Raw genomic sequence first — 19,244 nt, forward strand, 5'->3', positions numbered from 1 at the left:
TAAATATGATGAGATTTAAAAAAAAAAAAAAAAGAAGACCATCGGTATATATTTGAGTGCGCTATAGGTACATGTATTGCATTGCCATTACAACTCGTCTTGTTACTTACTTAACTTGCGGTGATAATTCCAACCCGCAGTGGGTTTCTGAAGGGGACGATCTTAGCGTCGCAATTAGGTTTGTAAGAAGCCAGGGTTTGTAGCTTCCTGGTTCTTTTATTTCTTTTAGATGGCTGTGGGAGTAAGGTAGGATTCTTGATTATTACTAGAGTTTCTCGTGTTCTGGAGAAGCTCAAGAGTATATTATATTAGAGCTAGTCGTCTATTGAAACGGTAGCTTTCAATCTCTTAATAGTCTATTTATAAAATTGCCCAGTATATCGTACAATTAAGATAGTTATGGTGCCACAAATCTACCATGCGCTCTGTCATTCGAGTATCGCTCCTAGTTAGGGATAGCGGTACATTTCCCTATTAGACAGATTATTCATCTGGTTCTTAGAACGTTGAAACCATATTAAAGCTACGGCACATCAGCGTGAAACTAATTATAATCCTGCACTTAGGTGCCGGCAATACCCACTTCAAAGTACGGCAAGTTGGCATGAAACAGTTAGTTAATCTGTACTCAAATGCCGGAAAAAACTAGATTATAATAGTACTGTTATTCGAATTTGGGTAAAAGATCTTCGACCTGGTATTAGAACATAGATGTCACTGCTATGCCTACCTTTCGCCATTTGATTGTTATTCTCCCTCGTCCCCGGACTTCCAATAAGACTCCGGTTCTACGGCGTGGTTGCATTTCGGCATTTTAAATCCACCGGCAGTCGTGTTAGTTCGCGTTCACGTTTGGGGCTTGTCGCGTAGTCTCGCGAGAGCCGCACGAACACTGCGAACTTCACCCAGCAGAGTGTGTTGACCACGGTCATATTGGAATGCCTAATTAGATATTCTATCGCATACTGCTTTACTAATCCGTGTGAAGCAGAAGGAAGGATTGGGAGAGTTATATTCTTCACATTAAATCGAATAAAAGCGCAAATCTGTTATTATCTTGTAATAGTCTATTGACCTATTGTTATTCATAAATACTCAGTCACATTAGGGGCTTGTCGCGTAGTCTCGGGAGAGCCGCGCGAACACTGCGAATTTCACCCAACATAGTGTGTTGCTGCCGCGGCCATAATGGATGCCTATTTAGATATTCTATCGCATAATGCTCTACTAATCCATGTGCACATTAACTCGAATAAAATCGCAAATCTGTTATTCATCTTGTAATTGTCTATTAGCCTATTTTTATTCATAATTACTCAGTAACTATAATAACCATCAAGAATATCTATTATTAGCAGAATATACCTATAATTGGATCCGAGTGCTAAGTGATTGAGTGATTGGTGGTCAGTGCCGATCGTGCTCTGTTATTGACTAAGCTCATACGATGGTGTTTATGATTAGTCTCTCCTTCCTATGTGGTTAATTACAGGTGATGTGATTAGCATATTCACATTAAACATACAGTCTAGTAAGTGACATAGAACATAATATATACAAAATCCTGCATTCACAGTATCAGATCCTCATTAATATCTATTTTCTGGCCCTTATTTTGGGCGGTTTGATCACTACTCTCTCTCATTTAGGCATGTCTGGGGTCATGTCTCTTGTGAGGGTCAGTATGCTGTCTAGGTACCTAAGAAGTAGTGTAGCTCATGGTCTATGTTTAGGCCCTGATCAACGCTCCGTAGTTTTAGTATCCAGTATGCTTCTCTCCTCCTCAGTGATAGTTCTCTGTTACCACCTCTTGGGTTTTTTGGCATCTGTTCTATACCGAAAAATCTGAAGGAGCGGTTATGTGTTTGAGCTGGGCTTATTGACATATGAGCAGCAACTGGATATCTCATGTCTCCCTGTTTAACTGCCCTTATGTGTTCCTTTATTCTGTCTCTTCGTTGCCTAATTGTGCTGCCCACATATCTCTTGCCACATTTGCAGTACAAGGCATAAACTACAAATTTAGTTAGGCAATTGATATTTGTGTGGATGCGATATTTGGTTTGTCAGGTCCTTCAAATTCTGTAATCTTTTTGCATGCCCATTTGCATGCGATACATTGTCCGCAGCTGTAGAATCCTACTGTGTGTTTGTTAAGCCGTGTGTCTCTCATCTTTGGTGTGGGGTAACTATGACTTAGTTTGTTTCTAAGTGAGGAACCCTTCCTATATGTGATGGTTGGTCTTTCTGTTATGTATTTTTTGAGAGTCAAGTCAGTTTGCAGTAGGTGCCAATGTTTATTGAGGCTTTTCCGCAATATTTGTGCCCAGTTATTGAAGCCTGTTACAACTCTGATTTTGTCATCCTTATTTCTCTCATCAGCCTGGATAGCTTGATTCCAGTGGCATGGAGAGCACGGGACTCGCGTCGGAGCATACCCGTCCCACTCGGGGTGACAAATGCAAAAACAACAGGTGATGGACAGAATGCATAACAATGTAATACATTCACCCCAGTACAGAGATCTGGGCCTAAATCCATCGTTTTTTTGCTCACCATGCCATTCCAGTTTGAACCCAGCCATATGAATATCAGTCTTGACCCTGTGCCCCATGGGAACAGTCCAGCCCGAACTGCCAAGCCAGGTCCTCCCGGGACTGGAAACAAGCATCCAAGGACCGGTTTCGGGCTTTCAGCCCTCATCAGCCTGGATAGCTTGATTCCAGTAGCATGGAGAGCACGGGACTCACGTCTGAGCACATCCGTCCCACTCGGGGTGACATATGCAAAAACACAAGACGTGGGTCCCTTGCTCACTAAGCCACTGGCGTCAAGCTATCCTGGCTGAAGACGGCTGACAGCCAGAAACCGGTCCTAGGATGCTTGATTCCGGTCCAGGAAAGACATGGCTTGGCAGTTCGGACTGGACTGTTCCCATGAGGCACAGGGTCAAGAATGATTAGCATATGGCCATGTCTGAACTGGGGTGGTTTGGTGAGCAAAATAACGATGGATTAAATCCAGATCTGTGACTAGGGCGAATGTTTTTCCATTGTGCAACATTCCGTCCATCATCTTGTGTGTTTTGCTGTTCTTCCCTAAAGCAGACATAAATATCACAATCTCCAGTAGAGTATTTTAATTGCTGAATATTAATTGAGTTTGGCAGTCATTAGGACCCAAAAAGCAGAATGTATCATTTTATTACTGAAAGAACAAAGGAAGATTGGCAGATATACCTTCAGGTGGTAAAGATGTACGGCCATGACTAAAACTGATTGATGCCCTCCTGTCATTGAGACAGGCGTTAATAAAAATGTAACCTTATAAGTTTATGTGATTATGAGGATAGGTACAATAACATCACACAGATCAGGGCACTGGATGCAAGTAGAGAATTTTACAACAAGACCAAATGTTGTCACTAACTAAAGCTTCTTCAGTTCTGGAGCGGAACCTAATACCGACTAGTCTTAGCTTGAGTATCAGAATGTGCACCTACAAAATCATATGCCTTTAGACCAGAAGGAGGCTAGAACCATATCTTGTGCCTTGCGGTTTCAGTGTCACAAACAAGGTTATCTAGATTCTCTTTGCTCCTTTGCATGCATTAACTCTCATCATGCCTACTATTCTTCATCTGAAGAAATATTGATACATTTTGATTTTTTAGTAACTCCTGTCCAATAGGTAGGAAGTGTTTAGTGCTTTAGACTGAAGACGCTAATTAAATCTAGGGTGCCTCAGGATTACACAAATGTATTTCTGTATGGCGAATATCTTACACTATGTACCACCTCATTATCTTTATGTAGAAGGATATCAGTTTTTGAGCTTGGTACAAGAAAAATCCCTCTTTGTTGCTGCATGTGATATGGCACAGAAGTAGTTCCTAAATTCACAGATCCCGTGTAGAGAACCCCTTGGCTAGAGGTCCTGGCTGGAATGGAAGCCTTGCTCCCTATTCAGGGCAGCTTTCCACTGGAATCTTGCTCTTCTGGTCTTCAATCACAATGTTTGCCAGCTTTTGGCCTCACTGCACGTTTTCTGTCAGGTTGAGATTTTCTGAACTATATACGTCTCTGATTTGAGTTTTGAAAGTTCCTAATTTAGGAAGCGCAGCAAGAAGTGGTTCCGTTTTGTCTAAATTAATCCTCCTCTTTCCCTCAGTGGTTCAAAGTAATTATGACTCTTTCAGGCTTCTTCACACCGAATGATGTAACTTCTCTTCTTTGTAACCAATAATGCCACCAGTTCCAGTTGCCTGTTCTTCCTGTACACTTACATTTACCTGGTTCTTTTCCATTTTTTACCTCCAAATTAGACATCCTTCTGGTGGGTTGTGTAGAGAGGACACTGATAAACTTTGTGCTGTGCGGAGAGAGTGGGAAAGATGAGGGACTCATCTGCTGTAGACTATCCCAACCAGGCTCTACAGTCCCTCAAGTATCTGTAGTATACTATTCGAGAAACGAACTATAATCTCCACCATGCCTACTAGTCAATGAATGTAGCCTAATAATAAGCCTAGGTTAATCATTTTATGGTAAAGAAAGAAATCCTAGGTTTCTGCCCAAGAATAAACCAAGCTCACTGGAATCATAAACCCTTGTTAAGTTCTTTACAGTTTAGCCCGCACAGCTCCATTGATCCATCTCACCTTGCGTGGGTTTGGGTGACTGCACAGAGGTAAGTTGGCAATCATTTCTTGGTAAGAGAACTCATCCCGCTCCGTACACTGAATGACACCATCTAGCACCAACACATTTCCATAGGTCTTACTGAAAAATACAAAAGAGAAACTAGAGTTAGCCCAAGTGGACACATTCCTGGACCCCCTACACAAGACTTACAAACTCGAGCTTCACACATCTTATGCTTCAGATTTCTTTCACAAATTCTCCCCACTGACAGAACAGACCTAGATCTCTTTAAAGGAGCTTTAACTAGCACAGTGTGGGATTGCTCAAAGTCTGAGAACACTAAACGCTGCAGGAGAGAGCAGAAGCACTTATGCGCGGGCACCTATCACACTTTTTTAAACTGTACGTCAGGGTATTATGACTGACAACCTTATTACAAATATAAGCTCTCAGATGTTGCAATTTAAACAGAAATAAAAATCACAGTAGCTTTTGAAGACAGACAGAAAAGAAAAGAAAACAGCGTCTTGGTATTTTCTCATTTGTAGACGATATATGCAATTAAAGGCTGAGCTCAGCAGCAGTACCATTCATAAGGCAGACTCACTGAACACCACCAACGGGTCGAGGAATCAAAAGATTTGCAAGCAGCATTACCACGCATAAGTACCACACAAGCCATTACAACGCATGTAAGGTTTTTTTGTAGGTTTATAATGCAGTACTTTACTGCACAGGTTAAGTATTTTTTTGAATAGCTTTAAGTAACATAACCTTAAAGCTAAATATATACATACTTAAACACATGCATTTTACTATTTTACATTATAAATAAGTATTCTGTTATATTTTTGGGTAATCTCTCTTAGAAACAAACATTTACAATGCAATGGCTTCGCCTTTGGAAAAGTTAGAGCTATTGGCATTGTAAATGACAAAATTTGTATTTATGTGTTGGTTTTGAAAACAGGTAAATAAATGGCATGGTCATTTACATTGCCATTAGCCTCTGCAGTCCCTAGCACTCCATAGCACTCCCTAGTCACTCTGCACTCCCAAGCACTACCTAGTCACTCTGCACTCCCTAGCACTCCCTAGCCCTCCCTAGTCACTCTGCACTCCCTAGTCACTCTGCACTCCCTAGCACTCCCTAGTCACTCTGCACTCCCTAGCACTCCCTAGTCACTCTGCACTCCCTCGCACTCCCTTGCAATCCCTTGCACTCTGCACTCCCTAGTCACTCTGCACTCCCTAGTCACTCTGCACTCCCTAGTCACTCTGCACTCCCTAGTCACTCTGCACTCCCTAGTCACTCTGCACTCCCTAGTCACTCTGCACTCCCTATCACTCTGCACTCCCTATCACTCTCTTGCACTCTCTTGCACTCCCTAGCACTCCCTAGTCACTCTGCACTCCCTTGCACTCTGCACTCCCTAGCACTCCCTAGTCACTCTGCACTCCCTTGCACTCTGCACTCCCTATCACTCTGCACTCCCTATCACTCTCTTGCACTCCCTAGCACTCCCTAGTCACTCTGCACTCCCTTGCACTCTGCACTCCCTAGCACTCCCTAGTCACTCTGCACTCCCTTGCACTCTGCACTCCCTAGCACTCCCTAGTCACTCTGCACTCCCTAGCACTCCCTAGCATTCTGCAGTCACTCTGCACTCCCTAGCAGTCACTCTGCAGTCCCTAGCACACCCTAGCACTCTGCACTCCCTAGTCACTCTGCACTCCCTAGCTCTCCCTAGCACTCTGCAGTCACTCTGCACTCCCTAGCACTCTGCAGACACTCTGCACTCCATAGCACTCCCTAGCACTCTGCAGTCACGCTGCACTCCCTAGCACTCTGCACTCCCTAGCACACCCTAGCACTCTGCACTCCCTAGTCACTCTGCACTCCCTAGCTCTCCTTAGCACTCTGCAGTCACTCAGCACTCCCTAGCACTCCCTAGTCACTCTGCACTCCCTAGCACGGCCTAGTCACTCTGCACTCCCTAGCACTCCCTAGTCACTCTGCACTCCCTAGCACCCCCTAGTCACTCTGCACTCTGCACTCACTACTCTGCGGGTGACTGTTTTACTATGCTCAGGTTTGTAGAGAGAATACCTTAGTGTTCTGTTGCGATACTTTGAATGGCAAGAAATTTCAGTGAACATTACGCTATCTATGTTCCTCTACCATACCATGAAAATCTTTGGAAACATATGCCTCAATTAAGTACTTGTATGGATAGCTGGTTCAGTTAAATACCTCGATTGACTCCTTGTTCAGGTAAATTGTGGTGTGTCAATCTAGTACAGTTCATTTTGGTTTGCAGAGATCTGGCTCAGGTAAGAACCTGATTAGATGCATGGATCAAATAAATACCCCTGTGTATACCAGACTTAAATGCATTCCTTTTTTACCTATTAAGTTACGTGGTGTATGGATACCAGACTCAGGCAAATTCCCGTGTCAAAATCCTGTTCAGGTGAATCCCCACATGAGACACCTGCCTCAGGTAAAATTGATCTGTGGGAAACTTGCTCATTTTAATCTGTTTCTACATATGTTTTCAGGAAAAACCTGTGGGCCTATCTAGGTAGGGTAACTCTCTGTGTGCATACTAGGAGTGGGCAGAACTAGCGGAGTAACATAAAAACGGTGAGATTCTACAGAGAAATATGTAGCTTGCGCTTCTCGCACTGCAATTTAGTACTGGTAGAGCGAGTAGCGCGAAAATAAGCGTGAATGGCACCATGGATTGTGGTAGAGATCGCTGCCATTTGAGTCGATTTTGCTGCAGCTCAAATAGAAAACCTACTCGAGTGGCCGCAAATCTACATGAATGGCAGCCCTTTGAACGCTTGCGACTGCCCGTGACCGCCCGCGTTAGAAAACCACGCTAGGGGATGCTCAAGCTTGCTCGCATGCACCAGCTTGTATTTTCTGGAGCCTCCCTGGAGAAAAAAATCTGCCACATGGCGAATGATAGAATTTGGCCAGAACTCCCCATTAAAGAGTAAGGCAGAGTGACCTGAATTCTGTCTACTCTGCGTGCGGTACAAAACATTCCCCCCACCTCTACTGCATAACTGACTGACCTAAACCCATGTGTACAAGTCTGGCTCATTTAAATACTGTCAGAAGTATCTCATTCAGATAAATAACGCTCTGTACACTTGGGTCAGGTAAATACCTGCGTGCCTGGGAATAAACGTGTGGTAGTGTGGATCAATAGATAACTGTTTATGTACTGCACACAATTAGATAGCTGTGTATGCATCTGCACTTAACTACACAGTAGATTTTCAACTGGGGAGTATGTTTCACTTGTGTGGCCATGTGGCTCAATTAAACAGTTGGGTGCACACATGATTCATAAATACCTATGTCATCACCCAGCTGGAAGAATGCGTGTGTGTGTGTGGTGTGAGCGCACACATAGGTGTGTTTACCTATACATTCTATATTGTAGTACTTTTCAAGTATAAGATTGAGTACATACTTGTTTGGACATAAAGCTCAGACAAATATATTTGCGGACACATCTGTAGTCACTTGTAACAATCTATTTTTTGTGTGGACTTCTATCTTCGATAAAAGCCTATGTCAACACCTGGATCAGCTAAAAACGTGTGAACACCTGGTTCATGTAAATACATGTAAACACACGGCTTGTGTAAATGCTGCAGACAATTAGCTTAGTTAAATACCCCTATTAACATCTAGCTCGGTTAAATACATATGTGGACCTCTACTGCAACAGAATACTTGGCTGCACAGTTGGTTGATTTAGCTACCAGAGTGGATTCCTGTTATTGAGAACTTGCCGATTGCTTCTTTTGGTGAGGTACATAAGTGGACGCCTCGCTTATTTAAGTACCTATGCGAGACTCAAAGCTGGGTTAAGTCAATATGTGGACACTATACACTTGACTTAAGGCTATTTGGCAGACCGCAAGCTGCCATCCGCTTCTTCAAGTTCCCCTGAGTACCAGCTATGTCCATCCAATTTGTTTTAGGTTTGAACCGACATGGCAGCAACCAAGCCAGCACCACTGCTCATGTAATGAAGGCCATCCAATAATCTCCCTCCAGCTTATGCCTGCTCAGGATCATATATGTATACAAAGCTTAGTGAACTATGATCCTGAGATATACCACAAAGAGACCCTCAGAGCTGACCAAAGATGGCGGCATTCTAGAAACCATAAACTGTACTCCCGTCTCTCAAACTTCTTAAGCCATCATACTGTAAGCACTGCTTCCCATAGCACAATAACAGCGCCTCGGTGGTCATCCTGTATGACCTGAAAACACTTTTCACATGAGATCGAAAAACAAATGTACCACCTTTCCTTCCAAACCCCGTACATGGTGTACTACCTATGTAGGCAAGCACATCAGCCCTCGACACAGGGTTAGTAATCACTATATAGATGCTACAATACAATGCAACACAACACATTTCCCCTTCTATGGTGTAGGGAAACACCTCTGCCAAAGTCTCAGCATTCGAGGAATTCACGTGGACATTTTGCCAGTAGAGAAAGTACTCCCCTTTTGAAGTCGCACAAGCAAGTGAAGGGAGGGGGGACGGGCACACGGACAGCGGGAGGGGGGGCAGGGACGGGCACACGGACAGCGGGAGGGGGCGGGAACGGACAGTGGGACATCGCGCAACCCACCCCTGCCCTGTACGACCTGAAAACACTTTTCACATGAGATCGAAAAACAAAAGTACCACCTTTCCTTCCAAACCCCGTACACGGTGTACTACCTATGTAGGCAAGCACATCAGCCCTCGACACAGGGTTAGTAATCACTATATAGATGCTACAATACAATGCAACGTCTTAACAAAAAATTTGCCGTGCTGTTCCAAAAGAAGGAAAGGAAATGTTACAGTCTGTGATGCAAATGATTAAGGTAGGGTGACCGGGAGGTAACCCTGGGAATCCATTTTGTTGGATTTAATGCCCTCACACACCCTTTCAGGTGTCATGCTTCATCATTTGGGCCTGCTCCTCGTTGGGTCGGCGGTGCAATACCCAACGGGCAACACCTCATAGAGGGGCTCTTTGGCGGAGATCTTTTTCCAACAGCCGTATGAATGAAGTGCGGGTGTGGGGCCAAAACTAAAGGGTAGACGTGGGGTAGTGAGTTAAAATAAAGCTAGTGGTACCGGGAATACTTTATTCAGGCGAACCACTGCTTTAGTTAAAAACGATTTTCTAGAGGAGAGTAGTGGAAATTAATGTTTCCAGCTATCATCTAGAATTTATTGTAGTCCGGTCCACATGTTTCTCGCTACTGTAAGGTTGACTAGCGATTCTTCAGGACCCAGGAGACTAATTAGCAAGTATCTAATGGTGCAACAAACTGTCTACGCTAATACCCTGCTCATGTGGCTACCACATAAGTGGGGGAAGGGAAGAACATTACTATATTACCCTTCTTCTAGTTGTAACTGTCAATACCTAAAGTTAAAAACAGTCAAACAACGACAGTGTCCAGTGGGTAAATCTTCAGGTAGATCTTCCACCGCAAGGTTGGTAATTCCTGAGCTTCGCTGTATGCACCTACCCTTCGCCGCTGGAACCACAACACATTTCCCTTTCTGTGGTGTAGGGAAACACCTCTGCCAAAGTCTCACCATTCAAGGAATTCACGTGGACATTTTGCCAGTAGAGAAAGTACCCCCCTTTTGAAGTCGCACAAGCAAGTGAAGGGAGGGGGGACGGGCACACGGACAGCGGGAGGGGGGACGGGCACACGGACAGCGGGAGGCGGGGGCGGGAACGGGCACAGGCACAATCAAAAGGCAGAAGACAAGAAAAATAAAACAAAGCACTCACCTGGACTTCTTCCGTACCAGTAGATGCGAGAAGTCGACGGGCCCCGGCGCCATCTTCAAAGAAATGCCCAAAACAAACCTTGACAAAAAAAAATAAAAAAATCCGCCCACCACCGCAAAGACGATTGCGAGGGGGCGGGATGAGTAAAAATGGCCGGAACGCCCACGAATCTGCTCCGGCAATGACGGACAGATCTCTCTTACAATGGCTAGCCTCCATTTATGGAGCTAGCCAATGGAAGAGAAGGCGGGACCAAAGCCAGTACTGTTCTAACATTAGATTTCGCCTGCGCGAACGCTGCTGCGCAGGGGACGCCAGGCGAAACCTAAAAAGGCTAGTAAGTGATGTTTAGGACTCAGAGGGGTGTTTAGGGTTCAGGGGTGGGTATTATAGCGTTTTTCAGTTTCAGGGGTAGGTAGTGTGAAGGGGTAGGAAGGGGTGTTCAGGGATGGATACAAGGGGATATATATATGTATACACGCACACGCACACACACACACACATATATTCAAACAAACCCACAGAAGGTTAAACAAGTATTGGCAAAGCCACAGTTCTCGCTAATGTGACTGTGTTTTAGCCATGTTGTACACCAATGTGGCTGATGTTCAGCATGGCTAGAAGTTAGTGGCGTGGGGTAGACTGGTGTAGAGTGGAGTGGGGGTAGACTGGAGTGAAGTGGGGTAGACTGGAGTGAAGTTGGGTAGACTAATGGGGTAGATTAATAGTGGGGTAGATTGGGGAAGGGTGGAGTGCAGCGGATTGGGGTAGACTGGGGTGGGGAAGTGTGGAGAGTGGGTAGATTAGGGTGGAGCGGGGTAGATTGGAATAGAGTGCAGTGGGGTAGAAAATGGTGAGGTGGATTAGAGTAGAGTAAATTGGAATGGAGTAGATTGGAGTGGGGTAAATTGAAGAGGGTTGATTGGAATGGGGTAGAATGGGGTGGAGATGGAGAGGAATGTGGTAGATTGGAGTGGGTGGGAGGGTGGTAGATTGGAGTGAAGTGTAGTGAGGTAGACTTGAGACGAGTGGGGTAGATTTGAGTGGAGTGTGGGGGAGTAGGATAGAATAGAGTGGCGAGGAGTTTGATAGATTGCAGTGGAGTGGGGTAAATTGGAATTAAGTCGGGTAAATTGGAGTGAGATAGATTGGAGTAGAGTAGATTGGAGTGTATTCAGGTAGACTGGTGTGGAGTGGGTGTGGATTGGGGTAGATTGGAGTGGGGTGGATTGGAGTGGGGTAGACAGGAGCAGAGTGGGGTAATCTGAATGGAGTGCAATAGATTGAGGTGAAGTGGGTAGACTGGAGTAGGGTGGGGTTCACTGTGTTAGAGTAAGCGTAGTGTGGAGTATGCATGGTGTGGATGCACACTGCCATTACAGAAACACTTTTCAATTGAAATGTCTATTACATTTACACCATAATGTGTGCAAATGTCATCACCAAGTGTACTGATGTGTTTTGAATTACTAAGAAAAGGTGCTTCATTTGTTCTAATTCTGATATATTCTGAAAGATCAGCACAGTTCATGTTTTTGGGTTGTGTGCTAGGGGGAGAGGGGACGAAAAAAAACATAAGAACATCCCTACTCATCTTACATGGTACTCAGCAGGATTGTCACATACATTCTCTCACTTTGAAGTCAGAGAGAAAGAAAATAACCTCTGTCTTTGAATGCACAGCAAATGTGACCAGATAAGAACAAAATGTAAAGACCGGTTTACAGAAAGCGAGTTTGTGGAAGAATACAGTAAATACAGTTTAGGCAACGGGAGGGACGTACTGAACCTGTAAAGCCTAAAGCAAATAAAACCATCAACCGGAAAGCCAGAAAGTGTGATTTACAAACCACAAAGCCAATGGTAATCAACGAGGGGAATGCATTCCAAGGTCAACTTTCTGAAAGTCCCCAAGATGTATTTAGCAAACGAGACAGCTGTGCTGTCTGATATGCTGTGACCTAAAAAGGGGACATGCCCCCATATTAACAAAAGATAGTTATAGGTACCTTCATAAAACAGCTTTGGTGTGGGTTCTGAACAGAGAAACGGGAATATCAAATGGTCACAATATTATGACCAGAATATGAAAACCCAAACATATGTATTGACTTTTTGCAGCTAACTTCATATATATGTACCTTGAAAATATACAGATCTCCAAGGTAAGTAGTGAAGTTAAGAATGGTAAATCTATACCCACCTACTTTGAGAGTGAGTGAATGTTCCATATTGACGAGGCCAGGGAAAACCTAATACCATAAATTATCTGCTTATCTGAGATACTTTAACAGTATTTAAGTGCCATGTGGATTTTCTTGAACATTCAAGCTGCATCACATAGTAAGCTTGATACTATGTAAGTTAGTGAGACTTCTCCTAGCAGCCATACAGAAGCTGGCAGAGGCAGCTGGATAAACAAACTAAATAACCACAACTGTGATGAGTGGAAGCACACAATTGCAGCCCAATCAAAACATTTCCTCCTGTCCACCAATGTGTGCGTCTAGCCAAAGCCACTCTCGGTACAACTCCTGAAAGCTCTTTTTCTTAGGTTGATTACATAAGGTAAGGCGGCAACTGTGTTGTCAGGCAATACCTAAAAATTCTGGACTTGTATTTTAACCTTAACGCTTTTTAACCAACTGACTAAATTTAAAATACTGTGGCTTTTCTCTGCTGAAAGGTGACCTCGTCTGGAAAAGGGATTATATGAAAGTAAGAGACATTTGAGATTATTCCCCTTCATTATTTCCCTTCATTCCTTCTTTTCTCTTAAGCCTTCTCCAGCTGGTATTTTTTGTTGTCGTGATCTAGCACTGAAAGTACTGGTTGCAAAGATCTACAGATGCAGCTGCGCTTTTGGTAAATAGCATTATTACCTGCAACTGCAGAAAGGGCAGTGCTGAGTGCAATATGTAAACACTGTGGAATGTCTCCATTCCCCTAGGTCCTTACATAGTTACTAGCGATTTAAGAGTCAGCATCCAATTTGAACACTGAAACCACGGCAGACTGACTCAGAGAAATGGGTGAAGGCTCCTAGAAATGGGTCCATAAAATTAAGCATTATTATGTTGCACAATGGCGTTGTTTCTTCCAACTGAGTAGCATGATTTCCAGATGGAGGCTGTCTGCAGACCACCCTTTGTACATTCCAATATATGCGTACGCTTCACATCCTACGGGTACCAATCTCTTCACACCTTGTCCCTGTAACTGATCACAACGACAATGCAACAACAGCTGAAGTAAGATACAATAAAAGTATTCAAACATAATTGTTCTGCCTTCTTCCATATCTTTGGAATAGCACAAGTAGCTAGAAACAATCTTCCTTAGGCAGGACATTTGTTTATACTCATGTGCTTATTTATTTGTTAACATGAACAAGCAAAACAGTTTTTAAATGCTTTGCAGGTGAACCAAAGTGGTATGCAAGACCATGATCAAACCACACAGCAGAGCCACAGATAGTGGTCGGTGAATGTCAGTATAAACACGGAAAAAAGACCCAACCATAATATATTTTATAAACCTTGTTTGTAGCTGGTCTAAGGTTCATGGTGCCCTGCTAAAAGCACTGAGACGGGGTGCATTTAAGGTTGCTGGTTGGAAGTGTGTTGTTTGCTATTGCAGTGGTTGAACTGGACAAGTGACTTTTCAAAGTAGTTTGAAAGGTGGAAAAGAAGGACTAACAAAGTCATTCACAAAGGCGTTTTAGTAGCAGAAAGCAAAAGTATAAGCAAAACTACAGGGTCAACTGTATACCAGGATCCCACATCGGGTGTCACAAGAGTCCACGATTTCTGTTCAATGTAAGCAATCACCAACACTAGTTGGAAAGTGTTTTTGATGCATAGGCACGACCATTAACTGCCATAGTCCTAATGGTGCTGTTTCCACTGATAAAACTATAACCATTCCGAATAATTTAAAGAGCAAATTTGTGACTACTTTTCCAGAAGACTGGAATCTCAAAAGGCACCCTATCATCACCACTGCCCCCTAAACATTCAGCAGAGTCACCCCCGTCAATTATATGTAAGCTCAACTAGGTGATGTAGACAGTTTGAAGTAGCTTAATTTGAACCTACTTAAAAGTGACCTATATCGCCACCTCCCTAGGATTCAAAAGAGCCTTCTCCCACTCAGAATCCTCAATGTTACTCAAGTCCTCTTTACATAATTACTGTTCACCAGCTTCTTGCACACCACCCAGCTACTTCACTCATTGTTCTTAGAACACATTCGTCTCCATAAACAAGTAGTTTGGCAGTCCCACCCAAAGGTCATTGCTTTCCCGAAAAGCATGTCAGAGGTACAAGTATGTGAAAAAAATTGATTTGTATAATTCACAAATCTTCTTGCGGTCACTAAATGTATTCATCCCCAAGATATCCTAGAGATTGCACAACGATATCAGGTCCAATTTTACAAACCTTCTAGTATACCAAGGCCTGTCAAAGAGGTACCCCTCTACCAAGGGTGTATGATTGTAACTTCTGGCAATATAGCAATCTTATCTCGATATAGTATTGTATGTATGTTTTATCCCACATCACCACCTTGTCCGTTGTAAGGGAATGTTATCCTCAATGTGGCAAATTCTCAGCCATTTCAGTTTCCAACGCAATGCCCAGTAACGAATGCAGATAGATGGGACTATATAATGCTCCTACATAACGACTCTAAGAAGATTCAAAGTGCACATCCATCCCACAGGAGTGCCCTTAATGTAATTTCACCACACCGAAAAATCCTTTTGAGATCCAGAATACTGTATTCCATAAAACGCCATGAGTGTGGACAATCTGCTTGGGGTCAAGGACAACATGTTTTCATGTTCAATGTATTCCCCGTACAAGTAGACCTAATATCATGCTGCAAGAAACCTTCAGTACTCAGTTTACAGTACCTCAGGATTGATGGGTGAAAAATAACTCTCTGCCATTAAGGCAATGTTTGTATCCATTTATACACACATCATTCAAAATTGTACATATGATTCATTATTGCAAACCTTTTACTATTAGTGGGAGTACGCTGCGAAAATGCAGTGAGCGATAAACTCTGCTTGCATTATTGACAGTGATTCCACTATAAAATTATATATGTTTGCAAAATGTAATGATTTGAGGCCAATAATAAAGCACCCAGAATGCGACTACATGTATAAGCAGGAAGTAAATGTTGAGATGGTTTGCTTTCAAAATAATATGTCCACAAAAATAAATTTGCAAGTTGAAAAAAAAATAAAACAACTATTATGCAACTTGAAAATAACATTTATCTGCGGCTGAATCATTTCTTAAAACGGGCATGGGGCATGCTAATATTTCAAAAGTCATAGAAATGCACTTTCAGGTTTATGACTTTGCATTGGTGCGATTTGCAACTTTCGGGAATCCGAAAGGGTTTATAGGAGGAGGCATGGAAACGGTACCTGTAGCAAACTTTTGGGAATACCATGTTTGCCTCAGCAGTTATACATGTTTATTATTTACTCAGTGAAACTCTGCTGAGTAATAATTGTAAATTCACTTCCGCTACAACTCATTTTTCCACACCCTGGAAAACGTTTTACTTCTGTTTTTATTGGGAGTAAATTTCCAGTAATTTCCAATTATGCGAAGGCAATGACGGGGGCTGGTGAAAATCCCTAAAATGTTCGTTTGTTGTTGTACACAGCATTCCAACCCTTGAACTACAGCTTCCTCTCTATATACCGACTCTGTGTGAAAATTTCCAGAAAGGTGGCAAAATCAGAGTCGTGCCGGAATCCAAACCTTGATCTAATATGAGCCTAACATAATCAGAGGCTATTTCTCTGAGAAGCGAAGTGCCTACCATATTCTTTTAAAATACAGGTTATCTGTATCTAGGTATGTTATTCAATTGATCTACTACAAAGTGGAGGATGTCATTCACAAAGCGTGACATTCTATATTAAACCCACTGCACCAACAAAATCGCTCTATTAAAAAAAATCACGTCTGGTCCAACCTGCCAGGGAATCAAGGGATAAAGTGAATAACAGGAAACAAAGAACATTCAAGCCTCACTCGCCTCCACACCTTAAAGGTTTGTGATAGTACACCATATCCCATCACCTTGGCAAAGGATTTTTGTAGAACAATCTTATCCCAAACCAAAAAGCAGTGGTTCCAACACATGGCTGATGAAATACAATTGCAGAAAATCAAATTCCCCATTTGAATCTACTGACAATATCACTAAGAATATTTTTTACACTTTGCTGTCATTATCAGATATATTATACATTTCAACTTGATTTATCCACTTCCTCCCCAAACCCCTTGAACTCAAAGTCTAAAACAAATTACCCCTAACCCACGTTTCTGTACAACTGTTTGAGAGCTACTCAACACCGAATGCTTGAAAGGTCCGTTCTCCCAACATTCACCCTCAAACACCCTACAACGAGATATCACAACTACACTGATCGAGTTGCCATCCTGCAAATGGTGAAAAGAGTGGCCATGATTCTCTATGAAAGTACCAAATACTCGCCCTGACTCCACACAAGCAGAATGTATATAATCAATCGAAAATAAATTGGGCCCCATATGCATTTCACAGAGAAGGACTGCCACCTCTATTTTAGTATTTATATTACCTACCTTTCAATAAACAGTTCCAACCTCTGGGACAGGAGATGCATAGCTTCTTTAGGTTCATTGCACAAGTTGTGCAACTGCACCCTTTATCAAAGCTGTATACAGGAGATGTGAGTTTTGTGGAAGAAGTGATTTTTTCACGGATAATAATAAAGCTCCCATAATTAATCAATAGGAATCTTGTCTGTGCAAATGTCAAGTAGTAAAGTCAAGGTTATATAATTTTGGGTTACAAAAATCCAACCATCTGTTTGGCCCCTGTATCGTATAACATCTGATAATGATTAGGTTGCTGCCCAATCCTGCAAATGAAATCTCAGTATAACAACAACCTAAAATGAGATCCCAGAGTAACAGGAAATCGAGTTCACGTTGTGTCTCCACTAGAAGATCCTATCATAATAAAATTACTTGTTCTCACTGTATAACAGGGACTCAGCGAACTTCCACAGTTTCACAGCTGGAAGACTCACTGCTCTAGATGTACTTGGGAGTATCAGGAAGCACGTTGTATAAGAACTGCAGCACTAGCAACACCTTCCTCGCAACAGGATACCACAATAATCCTGTGATTGACAATTGTCATGGGAGGAGTACATAATGCCTGTTGACTGCTAATTAGTATACATTCCCCACTATCTTGTAGTCCTTTTCTGCCAACTATTGAAATACACAGTGTGGGGCTGCAACCATAGTACAGACATTGCATCCTTGGTAAATAGTGTCGACAGGGCAAACAACTATAACTACAAAAAAGCCATGTTAGGAATCACCTCAAAAGGGTAGACCACCTGCTTATATTTATTGTTAATAATAATAATAATAATGGGTCTTGTAGAGCGCAATGGTGACGCACAACGGCGTGTCCCCGCGCTGAAATGTGAGCGTGTTCAGAGGGAGTCCTGAGGGGAGGGCCCGCTATCTGGTGTAGAGATATGTTTTCAGCTTGGCTCTGAAGATAGACTCTGATGGTTCCAGACGCAGCGCTACTGGAAGTTTATTCCAGCAGGATGCGGCGAGGTACCTGAAGGATCTGCCACCCATCCTTGCTCTGGACACCTTTGGAATAGTTAGGCGCCCTGAACCAGAGGATCTTAGCGCGCGGGATGGCTCGTATTGTGTCAGGAGACCCTGAAGAGGAGAGGGTGCCCTGCCATTAATAATCCGGTGACAGGTGCAGAGGGCTTTAAATTCTACCCTGCTCCTGACCGGAAGCCAGTGCAAGGCCTGGAGCGCGGCTTTGGAGGCTGATCTTCTAGGTAGTCTGAGTACTAACCGGGCAGCGGCATTTTGCAAGACCTGTAAGCGGCTCAGATTCTTCTCGGGGATTCCTAGATAGAGAAGGTTTCTGTAGAGAAGGTTGTTCTGTCTTTAGCAAAACATTTCCTGACAGGGTCTCTCCTACAGCATGTACAGCACCCTGAAATCTCTTGGAGCCTGGTTTGTGGACAAGGTGCAGTTGTTACTTTACTCACCTCCTTTCTGTTGTAGCATGCATTCACAAAGACCTAAAGGTTAACCCTGTGCTTCGGTAGGTAGCAATACATTTTAACCCCTTCACTGCGACGGCTATTCCGCCCCAGTGCTAATCGGGCGGGGGGCGCGCGGTGGGAGCATGCTGGTGACAGAACCGCTCCGTCACCAGCCGCGGTTGCGCTGTGCTCATGAAGGAGCGGTTCCGTCACAGCCCTGCCCGCTCAATGGAACGCTCTGCACAGGCGCAGAATCCGCGCCGCACAGGCGTTCCGAGCGGGTCGTAACGGAACCGCTCCGTCATCAGCACAGCGCGACCGCGGCTGATGAAGGAGTGGTTCCGTCACCAGCAGGGGAGGGGTTAAATAAGTGTGAAACCTAGCCCCTGAATAGCTAGATAACGAGGGCCTGCCTAACAGCAGCGGTTGCAGGAACCGAGTGTCAGATCTACCAATGGTAAGCAAACTCCACCTTTGATCACGCAATCAAAAATCTAGCATAGTCCATAAATAAGATGCTCCCATTAGCATGGTCAGTGATGGCGTTTCAACACTATCATTTGGGGGTCATCATCAGGACTAACATATCTATAATACAAGAGCCAAAGAAGTAAAAAGTGATCAAGGAATTCAATTGGCTATGC

At 43.4% G+C, this 19,244-nt stretch overlaps 1 protein-coding gene across 1 annotated transcript in view; it reads right to left on the minus strand.

Annotated features, from left to right (window-relative positions):
- Positions 1 to 19,244, minus strand: part of LOC147665176 (spermidine synthase) — a 106,252-nt gene that overhangs the window by 84,027 nt on the left and 2,981 nt on the right. Inside the window, exon 2 of the mRNA XM_086949699.1 lies at positions 4,661 to 4,781. Coding sequence (XP_086805825.1) covers positions 4,661 to 4,781 — 121 coding nt within the window. The remainder of the gene's footprint in view (positions 1 to 4,660; positions 4,782 to 19,244) is intronic.

The sequence above is a fragment of the Lissotriton vulgaris genome, unplaced genomic scaffold, assembly GCF_964263255.1.
Source record: "Lissotriton vulgaris unplaced genomic scaffold, aLisVul1.2 SCAFFOLD_2834, whole genome shotgun sequence".
In the NCBI taxonomy this organism is placed as follows: domain Eukaryota; kingdom Metazoa; phylum Chordata; class Amphibia; order Caudata; family Salamandridae; genus Lissotriton; species Lissotriton vulgaris.